Source organism: Amblyomma mixtum, chromosome 2, assembly GCF_055824585.1.
Source record: "Amblyomma mixtum isolate Tamu chromosome 2, ASM5582458v1, whole genome shotgun sequence".
NCBI classification, from domain to species: domain Eukaryota; kingdom Metazoa; phylum Arthropoda; class Arachnida; order Ixodida; family Ixodidae; genus Amblyomma; species Amblyomma mixtum.
This window is the reverse complement of record NC_143013.1, coordinates 197,296,569-197,315,990: the sequence shown is the minus strand read 5'-3', so window position 1 is coordinate 197,315,990 and position 19,422 is coordinate 197,296,569. Positions and strand designations below refer to the sequence as shown.

At 49.1% G+C, this 19,422-nt stretch overlaps 1 protein-coding gene across 2 annotated transcripts in view; it reads left to right on the top strand.

Moving 5' to 3' along the window:
* The first annotated feature begins 8,279 nt into the window (after positions 1-8,279).
* LOC149362075 (ribosomal protein S6 kinase beta-1-like) overlaps positions 8,280-19,422 on the top strand; it is a 64,141-nt gene continuing 52,998 nt past the window's right edge. For both annotated transcript variants that reach the window (XM_089572913.1, XM_089572912.1), the window contains exons 1-2: positions 8,280-8,691; positions 9,937-9,974. In XM_089572913.1, the coding sequence (XP_089429039.1) occupies positions 8,599-8,691; positions 9,937-9,974 (131 nt within the window). In that variant the 5' untranslated portion in view covers positions 8,280-8,598. The remainder of the gene's footprint in view (positions 8,692-9,936; positions 9,975-19,422) is intronic.

Sequence of the window (19,422 nt, the reverse complement as noted above, 5' to 3'; positions counted from 1 at the left end):
CTTTTTCTACAACATAACGACCACCATTTATTTACATGGATGAGAAAAGGCGGCACATTCCATCATCGACCACGGCAAGTCTACAACACAGCACAGACTCCCAACACACACACTGCCGACTGACTCACTCCCCGACAACCCGTCTCCGTCCCCACCGCGACCGTCCCTACCCTTTCCCAGAAAGGGCATATAATCCCCTCCGAGGTCGTCGTGCGGGGAGGTTCGGTGCGTTCGGCGCCCGCTGGTCTCAAGGTAAGGGGGTAATGCCCTGTACGGCTACCTCCGTCCGTTCTAACAGTGCCTTCGTGTGGTATTCACTGTGACGTCACTGGCTTGTTCGCCGCGCTGTGAAGTCCCCGAAGATATCACAACTACCCTGAGCCGCGCTGTCGACATGACTGAAAGCGCGGAGAACAGCTTTTCCGAGACCAGAGAATCTTTAGAAGACAACTCATTCGACGATTTTGGGCTGTACGAGTCGCCTTTCAGGTATGATCCACCGCCGCGCGAGCCAGTCGAGTCACACCACAGGCCGCGTCACCTGCAGCATGGAGACGGTCTGAACTCGGAGAAGTAAGTACTTGAGTCTTTTCTCGTGCATGCATTTGTGACACAATCGTCAGAACAAAAGTTAATGTGACACTCCCGCTGACAGCTGTTCGTGTGGCGAGTGCCGACCGACCCAGACTGATGAAAGAATCTGCTGCCGGAACGTTGCCGCGGTGCACAACGTCCTTACAGGGGCATGCATCATCAACAGTCCTCTCTTTGCGAAGCTTTGTCTCGACGGCGAGCTTTTGGAAATGAATTCACGCCAGCTACAGCTCTACAATCCAACATACTTTGAGCACGCTATCCGTGGTCCACTTCATCTTGACGGCCGCGCTTCGTTCAGCTGGCCGCTGCGATGGGCAGCTGTACTCGAATAACGTTGGCACAGAATCTGCCTTCAAGCGCCGGTTAAACGAAGCCTTAGCGAGTCCAAAGCTCTCTCTGAGGTACACGCTGTCTTCATAGCAATCTGGCGCGAAATGTTCTAAGCACAAGCGGGAATGCTCCTTCGGAGACCAGTTGACACGGCGGACAGCTCTCACCCAGTTGTCGCGAAGGTTCTTATCACTGGGAAACCTATGGTAGATATCACGCCCATTGTCACAGATGAAGAATTTGTGCACCCCACAGCACAACAGAAGTTTCTGTGACCCATCACTCTGGCGTATACATCACATCAAGCACGTTAAGACGACGCGAAATTGCACAGGTGGTGGAAATAATTCTGGAGCCCTCCACTACGGCACCTCTTTCTTCCTTTCTTCTTTCACTCCTTCCTTCCTTCTTTCACTCCTCCCTTACGTCACGGTTCGGGTGCCCGTTACTGCGTCATTTACTTTCCTCAAAACCAATTTTCAGTTTTCCCCTGCACTGCCAACGCCAGCGCGCGCCCGACCAGCTTGACACGCCGGCACGCCAGTGACGTCGCAGTACAGGGTGGCCTGTAGAAGTTGCTCGAACAATGGGTGCCGCTCGCGTCAGCTCGCGTCGAGGAGCGCTTGTCTTCAAAATTCGCTTGCGGAAACACTACGCCGCTTTCAGGTTCGAAATTTTACCTGAGACATCAGACTACCATAAAGAATACAGACCTAAAATTTCATTTCGATCGATGAACATCGAAAAATCGCCGGAATTGCTGAATTGGAGGAGTTAGAGTGGATGCCTGTATAGCAAATACAAAAAGTATGACTGGAAAAAGAGTGAAAATAAAATCCCCTGACCCATGCCACTAGGTATACAACTGCTCAGTATAACGGGTAAATTCAGTAACTATACCGGGGCATAAAACAGCAAGAAGAAAGGCCAACTACAGTGCGAAAAAAAAAGGACGAAAAACTGACTCTCTGTCCCGAAGAATGTTTGGGTCTGGTCAATTTCTCCGATTCGCGCAACACGTCTTTTTAGCACTTTTATTGCGCAGCACTTTTAGTGCGAATGCACTACTTCACGGTGTCGAACTGGCTCACCGAGTTTGTGTGACGCCTGGCCTACTTTTTTTTCCTTTTGAGCAGTGAAGAGGGATTGCCAGAACTTGGTGCTTTCGAGGGGCCGGCAGCCCGCCTTCTCTTTTGTGGCGCTCCCGATCCATGGCTTCAATGCTTACCCTTTGGGATGGGTGACCGACAGGGCAACCGGTATCAGCCTATAGTTATCCATCCCCAATCACTGCCGGCGGCGGCTGTCGAGATCGTCGCTGTTTGCGCCGACGATTCTCTCATTCGACGGCTCCAACTTTGAGGAATGCGATAAGGATCGGGACGGCATACCGTACTGTGCCCCGACTTGTCTCGTCGGAATGTGTTCGCGGAAACAAGAAGGTTCGAGGCGAGTACAGTAGGTTTTCTCCCCTCGCGGAGCACACAACGCCATCAGGTAGCAAAACAGTGCCTGACCTTCAGGGAGACCGACGTCGCTCTGGCTTGGCCGTCCCGGGATTTTGATTTCCGTCAGCAAGGCATCATCAAAGCGGACCATACCCAGCAATTCTGTATTTTTGAACGAAAAAACATTAAGAGAACACAATTTTTTTTTTTCATATTTTATAAGATTTCACTATAACAATCAATACGTCCGCAGATGTCCCCTCCGCAGGCTTGCATTTTTTTTGCCATTAACGTTTTTGCTCTCGTCAAAAACTTTCCCCGTTGATTGTTTATGGCAGTCTCAACTGCTCGATGCGAGCGATGGAAAAACTTCGAAAGAAAGATTTTGCTACTAATCGAAAGAATGGACTGTTACCTTCAATACTTCCATAATAGTACCTTACAGACCCGCCGCCGTGGCTCAGTGGTTACGGCGCTTGGCTGCTGACCCGAAAGACGCGGGTTCGATCCCGGCCGTGGCTGCCGAATTTCGATTAAGTCGAAATCCTAGGGGCCCGTGTACTGTGCGATGTCAGTGCACGTTAAAGAACCCCTAGGTGGCCGAAATTTCCGGAGCCCTTCACTACGGCGTCCCTCATAACCTTAGTTGCTTTGGGACGTTAAACCCCAAGAAACCAACTACTTTACAATATTTTATTCAAAACTTTTGTCCAGAAATGCTGGACTTGAGGGGAGTGCATAGCACAGTTGTCTCGCAGAGCAAAAGAGTGTATGCGCCAAGCACTACCGAGGACGAAAGTCTACGGGATGCGTGGAAATCGATTTAGGCAGATATATATCGTCGTATATGTCCTGCAACGGTCACCTCATTTCGCAGCTACCACAGGTTAGTCCTCACGAGTCACCCTTTCACCTCCACACGCATGACCTCGAGCCATTCCCTAATGGCGCAGCTAGCTATCAACTTCAAGTTCTGCTCATGCGTCCTCGATACGCTTGTCCCTGTAGTACATGGTCGCGGTGGTTTTAACACAGCCTGGACTGCCGGCACTCTGTTGAGGATTCAGAAAGCTGGAAATAATATGTTTCGCAATAAAACTGCCACAGTTGAACGCCGAAGTACCCTGGGCTCAGTGACAACATCAGTTCCCAGGGATATCCGAATCATATCCAAGTATCCTAACACCTTTGAGTACTTGCTAGGGATGTCCGCGGCAAGCCCTTCTTTTAGATGTCTTGACACGTCATTCGGTGGATATCCCGTTCGCGTGATATTATAGACACTAAGTTAATATGCATTCTTTTGGATCACATACATGTTATCCAGTGGATATCCCGTTCGGCTTATATTACGGACGTTTACTTGAATCACGTCTCATTACGTCTACAGAATGTTTGCGACAAAGGTGGCAGAGTGGTCGCACGTTTTTTTCACTAGTGGATATCTGCAACGTGGTCCGCTCATTTTAATTTCTTCTTTGTGTAATCATAAATTAATAACTGAATGAAGTAATATTGCTCAACGTGCAAGAGCCACTGGCTTCAAAAGGAGGGTGTTTGATTTGGAGTATATAAGCTCGTGAAAAGTTTTCATTCTGTGGATGTATATTCAGTATGTTGGCGCTGCATTCTGGTTTGCAGCGTTTTTCTAGCCTGATATCTGTTTTGCATATGCTTATTGTCAGGCATGTTCACCGTGACAGCGTGCGATGCTGTGTAGATTTTACTAGTAAAGATGTGAGCACTAGTTCAGGCAACTGCACTGTAAGGCCGCACTTCATTGAAGCCCCCATCTTTCTTTAGCTTGAGGCCGCTGCGCGCCTCCGGTCTATGCTAAGATCTCTCTGTAAAGCCACGTGCTCCGCACCCACGTGTCCCCTGCAAACACACACAAAAGCCCGGAAGTGACTGCACGCTTAGCAGCGTCGCCATGACTGCCGACTGCTAGCATTGTCGACCGCGGGTGTCCACCGGTACCACTGGGGAACCAAGAAAGCGTGCCAGCGGATTCCTGTACCATTCCGCAGAAACTTGCGAGACTTGAGTTCCGCGAAGGACCCTTTTGTTTGCTGGCATTACTGCCAGCACCAAATCATCGCGGCGCTCGTTTCCTGCCTTTGGCACGAGTCACTCCCAAGACGATTCATGCAAGTGACTCGCCCTGTTGTTCACCTAGGACACCTAGAACTCGTCATCCCTGGAAAGGCGACACGTGGGTGCGGCGGCGAGAGTGGAAAGGGGAGAGAGTGCGGATAGTGTGAGGAGTCCCGCGTGGAGAGGGTCTCCTGAATGTTCTTTTTATGTTTCTTTTTTTTTGCTAAGCCCTGGGTTCGAGGTTGTGCCCAACCTTCCAGGGCTGTGGTTACTGTATGTTAGACTTTCATTGGTTAGGGAAGTCTAGGGCGGGCCTTGAAACTTGACCGCCCTAAGTCCTTTGTTTGTAAAGCATATAAAAATGCATGCAAAACCACTGGACAGCAGTCCTAGATGAGCCCTAGACTTGTGTAGTCTCGGGAAGGACTCCGTGCTTGGCACGTGCTTCTACAAGCACCTAAGCTTTAACCGGAACCCTCCGGTCGATAAGTAAGGTCAGGTAGAGAGTTTTCTCTGTGTGAGAATTGCCCATTAAGTTGCAGTGCATTTGTGACTTTGCTTCTGTAACTCAGTTTACCTCTGTACATACTTGTAAATATAATCCTTCCTTTGACCTTCTACACCTGGCCATCTTGCTTATTGATCGCCGAATCGTCAACGATTGGAAGGGTCTGAGCCCTTCCGAAGAACTCAACGGACCATCAAGAAATTACTTGCACCTTTATAATAAGCTGTAGTCATTTCTTTCTTCAAGCCCAAATCGCACAAAATGTAAATTAGGCTTTGCAAATAGTTTTAACGGTGGGCCGAGCAAGTCATTTCTCTTGGGCCCATAAAATTTCCCGGGAAGATATACTGCTATTTGACCAATAACCAATGTCCTTGCTAATGTCTATAGAAATCCTTAAGGACTTCCAATGGGCCTCCCTTGGGCACAGAAAGTGCCGCCAAAATGGGCCCAGGTCCGATCAGGAGCACCGGGTAGTAAAGCATCACGATTATTTTTTTTCCTGAGCGACGAGTACACGACACGACGTACCTAGCACGTTAACGCACACGCGCAATACGGGGCACTTAACACAACCTAGAGTGGGTAAGCAAGAGGAACGCCAAAGTTCTACTGCGCTGCTCCGTCGTCCTGCCACCCTGCGCTGCAGGTGGGCGACTGTTGACGGTCGGCGACGAAGCACACGGCAGGGTGAGTACGGCCCGGTCACCGGGGCAGGTGTCCGCGGACAACCGTCTGGCAGTAACGTTCTGGCTACCAGGAGGCCGGCATCCGCAGACAGCCGGGTGGCAGAAACAGCCTGGATAATGGGAGGCCGACATCAGCAGGCAGGAGCGTGTCGGGAATGCCCCGGCTAACAGGAGGTCGGCATCAGCAGGCAGGTGCGGCTAGCTGGCCTTGGAAAACGCAGAGCTCCAAAAGGACTTCTCGCCGTCCATCCACACAATGCCAAGACTGTCTTAACGCTGAGCTCCGTTGTTCGATCCTTCACGTATTATTATTATTGGTTTGGTTTGGTTTTATGGGGTTTAACGTCCCAAAGCGACTAAGGCTATGAGAGACGCCGCAGTGGAGGGCTCCGGAAATTTCGACCACCTGGGGTTCTTTTACGTGCACTGATATCGCACAGTACACGGGCCTCTAGAATTTCTCCTCCAAAGAAATTCAACCACCGCGGCCGGGATCGAACCCGCGTCTTTCGGGTCAGCAGCCGAGCACCATAACCACTGAGCCACCGCGGCGGCGTATTATTATTATTATTTTTATTAGCCGTACAAAAGATGGCCCATACCCACACTGTGGGATCGGCCAAGAATCGGGAGGCATAGTATACTATACACCTTTACATAATTAAGGCACGTGCACCGGCTCGCCGAGCACGCGGCCACACTTTGTCGATGTCCGCCCGGAACCACAATGTGAGGGATGTCTGCGGGAGCTTCTCCGCACTTCCTGGGGATACCCGCATGTCCTCCAGATGTCAGTGTTCTCAGTGGGGGTAGAAGGTGTGTAAATGAGGGACGCATGCACACTTAGTTTGAAAAGGAACAGAGCGCGCAGACCGAGGACGAACGAAGCGCGCAACGGCAACGCAGTTCTGTGCTTCTGTCATCCCCTCCAGCACTATTCCTTCTCAAGATGGCAAACCAGCTAGACCAGCTCGCCATCCTCTCAGGACAGAAATCGGGTAAAGATAGGCAGTTAAAAACATCCAAGAGGCGAATACGAAACAGGGGCAGGTCTTGTCACGTGCTCTGTTGGACGAAGAAGACGACCGAACAGCGCAGCACACTGTGTTTGGGTATGTGTCATCGTTTTTGAGACAACAATAACGACAACCACGCTGTGCTCGTCTGAAGCCGAAAGCACTGTCGCTGTCGGGTGATGGAGCGTTGGTGCCTGCAGGCGCCGGAGGTCCACCCACCGACGGCATGCCACTCCTGTGGAGGTGCTGCTTGGCGACGGGTGCGGCGGCAACGACGACCACTTGGCCGCACCTGCATGGAGGCCGGTCCAGACCACTCCAGGTTAGTCACCCGGTTCGGAGTGTCGTAACGAGCCAATTCCAAAATGAATCAAGGGCTCACTCTTTCGGTCACTCTTGAGAGATTTTTGCCTTAACTAAATGACGGGCTTGATAACGGCAGAGTACGCAGAATACGTGTAGTCGCTGTGCGCTGGCAGGTCTAGTTGCACTGCCGGTCTAATCGCAGCAAAGAGATGCTGTCGCCCTGTTTAGATAGCTGCATATAGCGTTAGTTCGGTTCTAGATCCGCGCGACGGAAACGTTATGTTGCAAGTTGCCTTGCGCGGATTAAGATTTTCAGCGGTTGATGGTTCATTTCGAGGAAGCTGCTGAACGAACGTTTTCGTCACTTTTATTTTTTTTTTCCTGGTGCAAGGTTAGCAGTGCGGACCGAGGCGACGTTACAAGTGGGACAGCAGCGATGAAAACATGCTCGCATGAGCGCTAGCTTCCAACTGGATTTTACTTGTCTAATAGCACACATCCAAAGAGGAATTTTATGTTTATTTTAATCTTTTGAGCACGACAGTATTATTGTATTTTGACCGATTGCTGCTGACAGCGCACTGAAGAAGGACAGTTGTTTCGTGCACCTGGTTAGTCTCACGCTCCTTCTGGAAGAGTAAAATTCAGCTGGAAATCAACTACTAGGTGCCTGCAGTGTCGTTCCTGTGCTGTAAGTGGTGGTAGTGGTATCATCCTGCTGTTTAAATTTTAGTAATATTTTGCAAACTCTCTCAAACCTGCGCCTGCATTCATTCTTTCGTTAGCTCAATGCACCGCTACCTTTTAGGGACCACAAGCCTTGCAGAACCTGCGTTGTGGTGGCTATCCAAGCCTCGCATTTCGTGACCCCACTTCTGCATTTCCTCCCTCTTTGTTTTTATTTTGGGATTTCCGACGTGTTATGCCAGCTGACCTGCATGCCAGCGCGATTCCCATTTTCACACGTCTTGCTGACGTAAAGTGAAGCAAATTCTCAATTTTATGCTCTTCATGCAGAGTGCCGCGACCTAATAGGTTTAGCAGTGTATGCTGACAATCTCGCGCCATACAGAACAGCCAGAAAGGAGCACCCAACACCACACAAATCCCTCAATAAGTTAGAAGAGAAGGCTATGGACAAACCCTTACCGGTGCTTCTATTTTGAATTTCGCGGGCATGATCGCGTCCGCAAAACACGACCGCCGAAATAAAAACTTACTCGACTGTAGCGCCACAAGCGGCACTTAAAGAGTGAAAGGCCAAGCCTTGCTGAGTCTGACAATTCTTGTTATCTTTGACAAGCCTAGAGAGAAAAAGCCCTTTCGCTCGCATTTTTTTTCCTTTTCACTCTGAAACTTCATCCGTTATCGAGGGTATCTGCGTCTACCAGCGGTGATCCGAGCAAGTGTCGAGTTTAATTTCTACTCTGTGTGTTCATTGTGGGCCGAGGACGCGAGTGTACGACCATCGTTGCACCCTTTGCCGTCGCTGGAATCAGCTGCGCGGCGGAGTGAATTTCGGTGGCTTGCGCGCGTGTGTGCAGCTTGGACGTGGTCTTGTCATGGGCCTGTCGTAGTGAACGGCGCAGGCTGGGTCTGCCGACGCTGCTATGATGGCAGGAGTGTTCGACCTGGAGCTACACGACGCCGAACATGACAGGAACGACGAGTCCAGCGACGACGCCATCGAAGTGGACGAGCAGGTACGCAATGCGCGGTGAGGCCCCGCGGCTGGCACATGGCACGGCATGGCACCGCATGCCGCCGAGTGCCAGCGACGCGACCGCGTCGAGCGGCGTGCTCGCGCAATCCCGCCGGACACCCTGCGTGTCCCTTAGCGCGTTCGGCATGCGGCGTGCTCGGAGAAGCGTACCGTATGGCGGCCGAGCGCGCGCGGGCGCCCTTGCTCGCTGCTCCACTAGCCCAGTTCAGCCGCATTCCGGCGGCAATTGCTGAGGAATTCGCCGCCGCCCGTGCTTCGGGGGGGAGGTATCGGTGGTCTTCCACCGGTGGTCGTCATCGTTTGTTTATTTTGACACGTGCTCGCAGTCCGCGGCGAAAGCCGTGGGTCTTGGGTTTCACCGCGCACGCTCTCCGAGTTCCGGCGCCGCCGGCGCGCCTTCCCAGGAAGCGTAATTGCGCGAGCCGCAGGTGTGCGGACTTTGGCTTGCGTTGGCTCCCCTCCCTCCCCCCTAATCTCTCTCCCCCTCAGAGCGATCAGCCGTTCTACGACCCCCCCCCCCCCCCCCCCTCTTTCGTCATGGGAATGCCCGAGTCCTAGTACACTACGGCACGCTACCGAGTCTGGGCCCGCCTCCCACGATACCGCGTGTGCGGATGCCCCAGTCCGGGCGGGCGGCAGCCGAAAGTGACACAAAAGACGCGGAAACGGCTCGACCTCGCTGCTTTTCGAGCGTCACGCCGTTGTCTCATGCGCGCGCGCGCGTTGTCGCGTCGACGTTGCTCACTGTCGGCGTCATATGTGCACGCGGGAGCTGAGTGAGCTGTTGCTGATTCAGAAGGTTCGACGATGCGCCATTTCCTGTTTGTTGCGCTTTTCGAGCGCGCGCGGAAAGCCCGGGCAACGGAAAGAAACCGCCGGGGCAAACAAAAACAAAACGCCGGCGTGGAACGCGATGCGCAATACTCTCGAATAAACTTGACCTCGAAATGCAGACTTGCAAAGCGCCGCTAGCCTTTCGCCCTCGCAAGGTCGCCGAGGGGAGGGGCGCAGACGCTCGCCGTGACGTACTCGCCGCCGCGGTGCGCGTAGTACAACATCTGTGCGGCTTTCCTCGCCGCGTGCATGGCTGCGCCGCTATTGCCGCTTTTGAATGATGGCGGAGTCGTGCGTTGATTGTTGCTGACAGTTGGGGCTGTTGAGAATCCGACGGCCTCCGAAACCGAAACTTAATCACATTTAATGTTCTCATCACTTTTTTTTGCAGAGCCTGTCGGTGGAGCCTAATATAAACTCCATACTAGAGTAAGTACTCTTGACATTTCCTCTTTCTTGTGCTCGTTTGCTTGTTTTTTTTTTCTGCACCTTTTTGTGTGGTGTAATTAGTTCAAAGTGTGCAGTGACTATATAATTATGTTTAAACCATGACGCGTGCTTTACAATGCATCACAATGGGAAAAATTGCGTGGTAGGTATCATCCTATTGACGTGTTCCTAAGTGAACTCTTGAACATCTAGCCGTGAGCAATCAAAACCCCCAATAAGAGGTATTCACATGTCATTCGCAAGGGGCGCTAGTGGCCTGCGCGGCATTCGCCATGTTGGTGGTCATGCACGTGGCCGCCGCAGCCAGCCACAGCGTTTAAATAGCTGGTGATGTGTGAAATGTGAGTGTATTTCGTGTCTCGCCACAGATAATTTCTGTCCGGCCCGTAACACCGTGTGACTGAGTGGGTATTCCGTGAACTGCGCGAAGCAGACAAGAGCGGGCATGCTCAAAAGGTTCCACTTTGTGAAAAGGTCGATCCGTAGGAAAACAGCTCCAGGCGCTGGCGTGGTGTGTGTGTGACGTACACGACTGCTGCCGCGTGTTGAATTCACCGGTATCGAGGCCCACCTTGTGCACGGCTTAAGTTTGCTGGCAGGCCAAGGAATGAAAGCATACCAACCTATGAGAGGGTGCGATTACTTGACAAGCGGGTGAGTCCAAGAGCCGTGCTGAGGGTGCCGACGAGCGAAGTGCAGTTTTTGGAGAGGTGAGTAATTTGAAGGGTCTGTTCGCTTTACTGTAGCTTCTTGTCATCTCTATCTGTTGACAGCGACGTGTTATTACTGAATCTAGCGGAATGGCTGCACACTGCGTTAAAGCGCTAGACGTCTTGTGCATACGAAGCAGCGCTCCGTAGCTACAATCAAAACTGCAAAACATTCTCGTTGGGTCTGCCGTTCGTGCTGCGAGCGCATGAAAGTATTTGACCGTTCTTTCGTGTAAATAAGGCAGCTATGATGCTTTGCCTTTCTGCTGAAAGACCGTCTGAGAAGCTTCAGCAGTTCGCGGACTACAGCCACTTGAATTCAGTTTCTGCGCAGCCAGTATTGGAATTTGGGTAATTAATCCTGCTGTTTATCCACAATGTGCCCTACATGGCTAGCTGACAGTTATCAACTGATATCAAAAGCTGCGAGTCGTGTGCATTCTTGCGTGCAGTGCAGCCAGCCAGTTTTGTTGACGAGTTGAGGCAGCTCTGTTATATCACGGCACAGAATTCTGCTGCAAACTTCATGCACAAGAAGTGTTCCACAAGGATAAGCGGTCACTGACGCATTTAACAACGTGCAAATATGTTACAGATCACTAACAGTTCAGGCCGGGTACCTCGCGCCGTACCGTGACACTGCGCGAGCTGGCGTGAAACGACCGCAAACATGGCGCGTTTGCCGCGACGATACTCGCGCCGTCTGGTAGCGCGGCCTCAGTGAATACCTCCTATATTTCAAGCACGAAACTGGCAGCACTTAAGGCAAAGGCCTTACTGCCTTACTGACTGCCACGTAAGTCGGCAACCTTCTGTACACATGCGTCCGACTTTGCGCATAATAGTAGCTTGGTATTACTGTTGGCCTGAAGAGCCCTGCTAGAATGACAAGTGGTATTTCTGCCAGCATTGCTGTATTTTAATGTTTGTTTTTCGCCACTTAGGTCGCCATTTTTCTCATTCTCCTCTATTCCGGTCTCCTAAACATTGGACCTGTTCCTTTCTGCACGGGCAAAAGTTGTTTGATGGCATTCCGTCTCTAAAAGCATTTTCATTCGTGCAAACTTCGAATGCATAGCACGTAACGGGCCTCAGGTGGCATCTCGGAAAGGTTTCATGATATATTTTTCTTGTCTCGAAATGGAATTTTCTCGACACTGTCATGTTCCTATGATTCAAGGGAGTTCCATGTTCGCAGCAGTTGTCATGTGACAGAGATATAAGGCCAGCACTTGCATACCCAGAAGAGTATTCATGTTATGGGAAGTAATCCTGTGAGATGCAGCTGGCACTCGGTGAGAAACTGCCAGGCTACTGCCGGATACTTTTGTGATAGAATTTACTGGTCACAGTGTTTGTTGTGCCACTTTGTTATCTATTGCAGCCCCAGTAATGTACAATAAGCAGTGCCAGGTGCAGGTTACTTTTGCTGCCTGTGATTTGTTTTTTCTGTTCTCTGAGAAGTAATTTGTCACTGCAGCGCCACCGCGGTGGCTGAGTGGTTATGGCACTCGGCTGCTGAACCGAGAGACACGGGTTTGATCCCGGCCGCGGCGGTCGAATTTCTGTGGAGGCGAAATTCTAGAGTTCCGTGTACTGTGCGATGTCAGTGCACGCTAAAGAACCCTCAGGTGGTCGAAATTTCCGGAGCCCTTCACTACGGCGTCCCTCATAGCCTGAGTCACTTTGGGACATTAAACCCCAATAAACCAAACTGAATTTGTCACTGCGGACATCATAGGGTTCAGGTTAGGATACAAGGAGGCATTTGCGTGAAGCAGTACAGGAGAGCTTACCAGAGCCGAAAACATGAGATGGCAGAATACAACGTCGGGATTTTGTGTGTGGGATGTGAAAAGGGTTGTCGCATCTGGAAATGGTGATGTGATCTAGATGAACATCATTTAGAGGATGTTTCAAGACTGTGCGTAAAACCAGCGACCAGAGGGCACTGGCTTATTGGCCAATATGCATCGAGTGGGTGCCTTGCCGTTGTGTGCAGGTATTTTCTCGTCGTAAAACAAAATGTAAAGAAATGCATGTTGTCTTGTTTAGTGGGCAACTCGGCTGTTCAGTAGAGGATCGTCCACTATCAGGGAGAACACTCCAGCACGTGGCCATGCTCTTAGGTGCACCAGTGCATCTGTTGTGGCAGCGCATAGAAGTGGCAGACGGTGAAAGCATCATATCTCCCACGTCCTCCTGCACCGTTGCCACTTTGCTTCGTTGCGCGGCTGTGTTGGACAATCCGGTGCACGGAAGAATGCAGCCACACACTGGCATGTTCACCCTAAGAGTGTATGATCTTGTACGTAAGGTGTAGCCTGGCCAGGCAGTCTCATTTCTTTAGTTATACAGGGCGAAATGGTGAGGCGTCTCTCTCCTCTTTTGGGGCGTTATCCTTTTGCTGCTGGCACCTTGCTTGTAAACTGGCTCCCAAAGGAACATTTTTGCAAGTACTCTAGTAGGATACAACTTAAAAAAGCAGTGGCTGGTAACAATGGGCCATGGTCCACGGCGTCCTGTATGGCTTTGCTGACCAGTAACAATAATAGACGAAATCAGCTTTTTAGTGTTTGGTTATATCAAACAAGCTAGAGGTACCAAAATTCTTGAGCTTGTGATTTTGTCTCGTCGTAAGCTTCTTTTTTAGGTAACAAAAGAAGCTTTAATAACGAACTACTTTTTTGTCACTGAGCTCTGTGAGGTGGTTCTGAATGTGGACGGAGCTTCACTCCATAGTTAACTCTTTCCCTACCATGGGGAAAATGACCATTTTCTGAAGGTTTCAGTAAATCTTTTTTTCTGTAAAAACTATTGCATTCAATATTTATTGCAATACCCCAAAACAGAGCTGAATAAAGGTGCTTTCTATTAATATACGTTTAAACAACAAATTCCATGTTTCAACAAAAAATTTTATTTGCTAAAAATTAGATTTTAGAAAAAAATTCAACAAAATTTGCAAAAACACTTTTGTATTCAAAAAGAAAAAATGTTAAAAATTTTCAGAAATATGCAAAATGTTCGTTACTCTATTGGCCACTCTCTGCAAAAAAAAATCAATTCTGTCTTGAATAGTATTGTTGCTACAAAATAATAACTGGAAACCCTATAGTTGTGCATCGGAGTGCGGCCGCCTGTGTTTCAGGCCGGTTTCCATCATCCTGATGTGAAAACTGAGTGATCTTCAGCACCTTGCAACATTTTCAGGCTCGTTTTTGCACAGGACGTTGATTAAATCACTCGCAGACGAAACGGAGTCCTGAGATTTGCTATGTCTTAGAGCGCGTGCCACGCATGCGGAGGCTGCCAAGCGACTTTTCAAAAAATGCGTTCAAAAATGCCGTTTTGTAGGGGTAAAAAAGTCTATATCGGAAACAAAACTTCAGTTCTCCGGCTACAAGCCAGATGCGCATCGTGCCTGTAAGCAACGCGGAAGGCTCTGAAGTCTAGCGGCGAAGGTGTCATCTGCGGGCAACATGGCGGGCAATGAACGCAGGTCCGCGTCTTCATTTCTTCGATGGATGGATGGATGGATGAATAGGAGCGCCCCCTTTGAAACGGGGTGGTGGCAATTGCCACCATGCTCAGCTTTTCTTTATTTATTATTTTTTTGTTTACTGTGTTGGCAATTCTCATTAAGATTCTCCATCAACTTTGCCTACGGTTTCCTACTATTCTAACCTTATTCCACATCTCTGCTTTTCCGCCACCAATCCTCCAATCGCTTTTTGCTGACTTCCACTGCAGATTTATTTACATGACCATTGTTATCTTTAAACCCTAGGGCCTCAGAAAGAGTGACTGTGCCTGCATCGACATCCGGATGGATACCATCACATTTGATTATGAGGTGTTCAATTGTTTCCACAGATCTACCACACACTGCACATGTGTCATCTTCTTCGTTAAATTTCTTTTTGTAGCTGCGCGTTCTAAGACACCCTGATCTAGCTTCAAAAAGTAGGGCACTGCCTCTTGAGTTATCATAGAAAAATTCTTTCCTGATCTGCCTTTTCCAGAATCGATATAGTTCTACACTATGTTTCTTTTCCATTGAATTCATCCAATTTTTAACTTCCGCGTTTTTGACCTGTCGTTTAATGCTCTTTCTTTCTCCGTCCTCATGACCGGCATACTTACTGGTTAGTTTTCTAGTTCTTTTCCGCCACTGTGAGTCAACGTTCTTTCTGTATAAATATTTAAATACCTTAGCTGCCCATCTGTTATCGTCCAATTTCCTCAGGCGTTCTTCATATAGTATTTTACTCTTAGCTTCCCGTGCCTCGAACGATGCCCAGCCCATATCCCCTTGTACTGCCTCGTTTGTGGTTTTGCCGTGGGCACCTAGTGCTAATCTTCCAACAGCTCTCTGATTTACGTCTAATCTCGACTGAACTTCTGCCCTTAAGCACAGAACCGCATTGCCGAAAGTAAGTCCCGGCACCATTATTCCTTTCCAAATACCTCTTAGTACTTCATATTTGTTGTACCCCCATAATGCCCTATGTTTCATTATCCCGGCGTCTCTTCGTCCTTTTGCCCTAAGAGCCTGTTCATGCTTTTCCGTGTATATCTGCCCTTCGTTTAGCCATATCCCGAGGTATTTGTATTCGGCCACTTTGGGTATTTCGTGGCCTTGTATTGTAAGCACCTGATCAGTTGTATCGTTAAAAATCATCACACCTGATTTAATTGCGCTAAAACTGAATCCTAGAGCGTCTCCTTCGTCTCCACAGCAATTAACCAAAGTTTGTAAATCTTCCTGGCTATCTGCTAACAGTACAATATCGTCCGCATACATTAAACCCGGGAGTCGCTGCTCAACTACATTTCCGCCTAATCTGTAAGATAGATTATAACCCAGATTACTTTCTTCTAGCCTTCTTTCCATATTTATCACGTAAAGCATGAATAGCAGCGGTGATAGAGGGCAACCTTGCCTTAATCCTTTGTGCACCCCTACAGTTGTGGTACTTTTCTTCCCTTCCCATGTAATTTCAACTTCATTATCTAGGTAGATTTCCTGTAGAAAATCAATTACCTCATCACCAATACCTAAATCTTTCAATATGCTCCACAGGAGTTCCCTGTTCACGTTATCGTATGCACCGCTTATGTCTAGAAAGGCTATAAACATAGGTCTATTTTCCGCCTTAGCTATTTCTATGCATTGGGTAAGCACGAACAGGCTATCATCTAACCGCCTACCCCTTCTGAACCCATTCTGAAGTTCTCCGAGTATCCTATTCCCTTCTACCCATGACTGCATTTTTAATTTCACCGCCTGCATTGCCAGCCTGTACATAACAGATGTTATCGTAATCGGACGGAAGGATTTTATGTTCATCTTATCTCCTTTCCCTTTATAAATCAAATTCATTTTACTCTGTCTCCAGCTCTGCGGAATTTGCTTATTTGTTATGACTGCCTCCAATGCTTTTATCAGCGCGTCCTTGCTTCTTGGGCCAAGTTCATTAATCAGCTTAATTGGAATTTCGTCTATCCCTGCGGATGTGGTTTTAGGAATATTCGCTTCCGCCTTTTCCCAGTTAAGACTAGTCAGTTCTAAGCTGTTCTCTTTTGTGCTGTCCTGTGTTGCCGCCTCATTTGGGGAGATTACCCCATTGGCGTCGCTAAAAGACGCAGCTATAAATGACGTAATGTAGTCCACAGCATCGTCTCCCTCCAAACATTTTCCCTCAGCATCTATAATCTGTTCCTGCTTTCTTTGATTTGTTTTTCCCAACCAGCTTATATGGTTCCAGAATTTTCTTGGCCCCCCTTTATTTGCCTCGCGAACTTCAGCCAGCCATTTATCAGAGGACTGCTTTATTTTAGCCTGGACTAGGACCTGAACTTGCTGTTTCTTTTGTCGATAAGATTCCCATTTTTTGCCTATTTCTTCTTCAGATAACTGCGCCCTCTTTGCTTCTCTGTGTTCCCTTGAAGCCACCCGTCGTTGTTCGATGGCCTCCTTAATTTCCATATTCCACCAGCTTCGTGGCTTCCTCTTTCCTCTCCAGCGGTTAACTCCTTTCACTTGTTTCATTTTTGTAGCGATGAGCAGTTCCAACTGATTATAATCCCAATTTTCCATGTGGCGTTTCTCAATTACTTCTTCTATATCGGCTGATATTAGCGCTATTTGTTCATCATTTAATGTTGCGTTGTCTTTTGGACTTCGTTGCATTTCTCTTTTGACTAGGGCTCCCAACTGTAGACTAATACGTTTATGATCACTTCCTAGGCTGTCCTTCCCCTCTTCGTCTATTTCCATTATTGCGAGCTTGCTATAGATGCCCTGCGACATTAGACAGTAGTCAATGGTTGTTTGCCTGTTACGGGATTCCCACGTGATTTGTCCCTCACATTTAGTTTCTCTATTGACAATAACTAAGTTGTGCCGCTCACACAAGTCTAGCATTAACTTCCCGTTACAATCTGTGTATCCATCCAGATCCTCGATGTGGCCGTTCATGTCTCCAAGCAAAATAATATCGACACCGTCTCCAATCTGCTTTATATCGTCATTGAGGCACTTAACTAGATCCTTGTTTTCTTGCCTGCATTTGTCCCCGGTCCCTAAATAAACTACCCCTAGCCATGTCCTTTTGCCAGCAATTGTACCTGATACCCAGACATGTTCTTTGCAAGTTGATTTTATTCTTTGCCAATTTGTTCCTTGATGTATCAGCATACCTACTCCTCCTCCCTTCTTCTCCGTTGTTGTTCTGTTGCACCCTTCCCAGACATAGCCATCGATGAAAGGTGGATCTTCTAGATCCCTCAGATGTGTCTCGCATAGAGCGTACACACCTACTGCTTCGTCCTTTAACTGCTGTTCTATTTCTAGCCATTTCGCTCTCTTTCTACCCCCTTGCATATTTATGTAACTGATCCTGGCGTTAAATTTCTTTTTCGTAGTTTTCTTTCTGGTCCTCCTAGTGGCCATTTTGTTGGGATCAGCCGCCATTGTTACATTTACATCGCTTCTACCTACACCTACGCCCTGAGCCACCGTGGACAGCGCGTTAGAAAGTGCCCCCTCGCGGGACAAAAGAAAACTACATGGGAAACAAAACTTTGGTTCCTGGCCTACAAATTACAACTGCAGCGCGGTCATTAGCAACGCAGAAGGTTCTGAAATCGGGGCATGAAATTATCGTTAGTGGGCTAACAATGCTCAATGGGCGCGGTAGGGAAAGAGTTAAGGTGCATCCACCTATAGGGTGTGTTAAAGGAGTACAGCTGCCTAGTTTTGGTGGCATTTCTTTTTTTGTCTTTGCAATGATGCATAAGACATTACTATATATGGATCAGCACGTGATACTCGGCTGTGACCGCTAAATAACTGATAATCGAATTTTTCTCTCGTGCTGTTTCGTTTTTGGTTTCAACAGCTCTGTGACTTCAAAGTTCCATATAGGTCACATGAGACGTGAAAAAAAAAAAACTGCAATATTGACACGTTGATTAGAGGTAGAAGAAGAAAGAGATCACAATCGGTAGAGGTAGACTACACTGAAGTGTAGGTCCGTTTTCTGGTGCCCTTGTTCCCTTGTTCGGCTCTTGGTGCGTTCAGCCGCTGCAGCTCCCTTTCAGTGTAACAACTGTTACAATACAATATTGACGCCAGCGCTCGTGCAGACGGAAGCGCCTCTCAAGAAGAAGAGGAAGTGTGTGTGTGAAAGTGAAAGTGATCTGGAAGCGCACGTCTTTTGCCCCGCTGTTGTCCCTCGGCCGCTGATTACCAACGTGACATCTGGTGGAGGTGCCGGGTACGTCGTTAATGCACCGTACACCCCCTTCATGCCGCAGTTCAAGCCCCGTACAAATACCGAAGGTAGACACGCCAGTCCCCCAGGGCAGTCGCCGATTACAGGGCTTACCTCCCGAATTTGGACTGCTCCCTGTTTCCCATTGTTCACGGAGGGCAGGTGCTACAACGATGAATCCTGCAGCTACACTGTCGCCGGTCCTGCTCCACCACCAGCTAGAGCCACCCCATTTCCACGGTCAACCACACGAGGACGCCGAAGACTGGCTGGACCAGTATGACCGGGTGGCCATCTACAATGGTTGGCGCGCTGACTGCAAGATGCGGTATGTTTATTGCGCCCTTGAAGACTACGCGAGGACATGGTTTCTGAACAATGAATCTGGATTTGGAATGTGAGATACGTTCAAAACAGAGTTCCTCTAAGCTTTCAAGGACAGCACGTTCCGCAAGGAGAAGGCCGACCTGCTTTTAAAGGCCAGACATCAACTCCCCAGCGAGAGTGTGACGGTGTATGTTGAGGAAATGAAGAGGCTCTTCCGGCGTGCGGACCCAAGCATGTCGGAGGAGAGGAAGGTGAGCTTCCTTATGAAAGGTGTCAAGGAGCAGCTGTTCGCCGGCCTGGTTCGAAGTCCTCCAGTCACTGTAGCTGACTTCGTAAAGGAGGCGAGCACCATCGAAAAGTCTTTGGACATGAGGGCCCGGCAGTACGACTGTACAACAGCGTCGATGCTCACGGCCACTGTGGAGGGCGCCACGGTGAATTCGCCAGACTCCTTACGTGAGATGATTCGATGTATCGTGAGGGAGGAACTGGCGAAGCTCTTTCCGGACAAGGAAAAACCTCAGCCTAGCACACTTGCTGACGCTGTCCGTGAGGAGGTGCAGCAAGCGCTAGGTACTTGTGCAGCACTACCTGTTCCCGGCCCTGTGC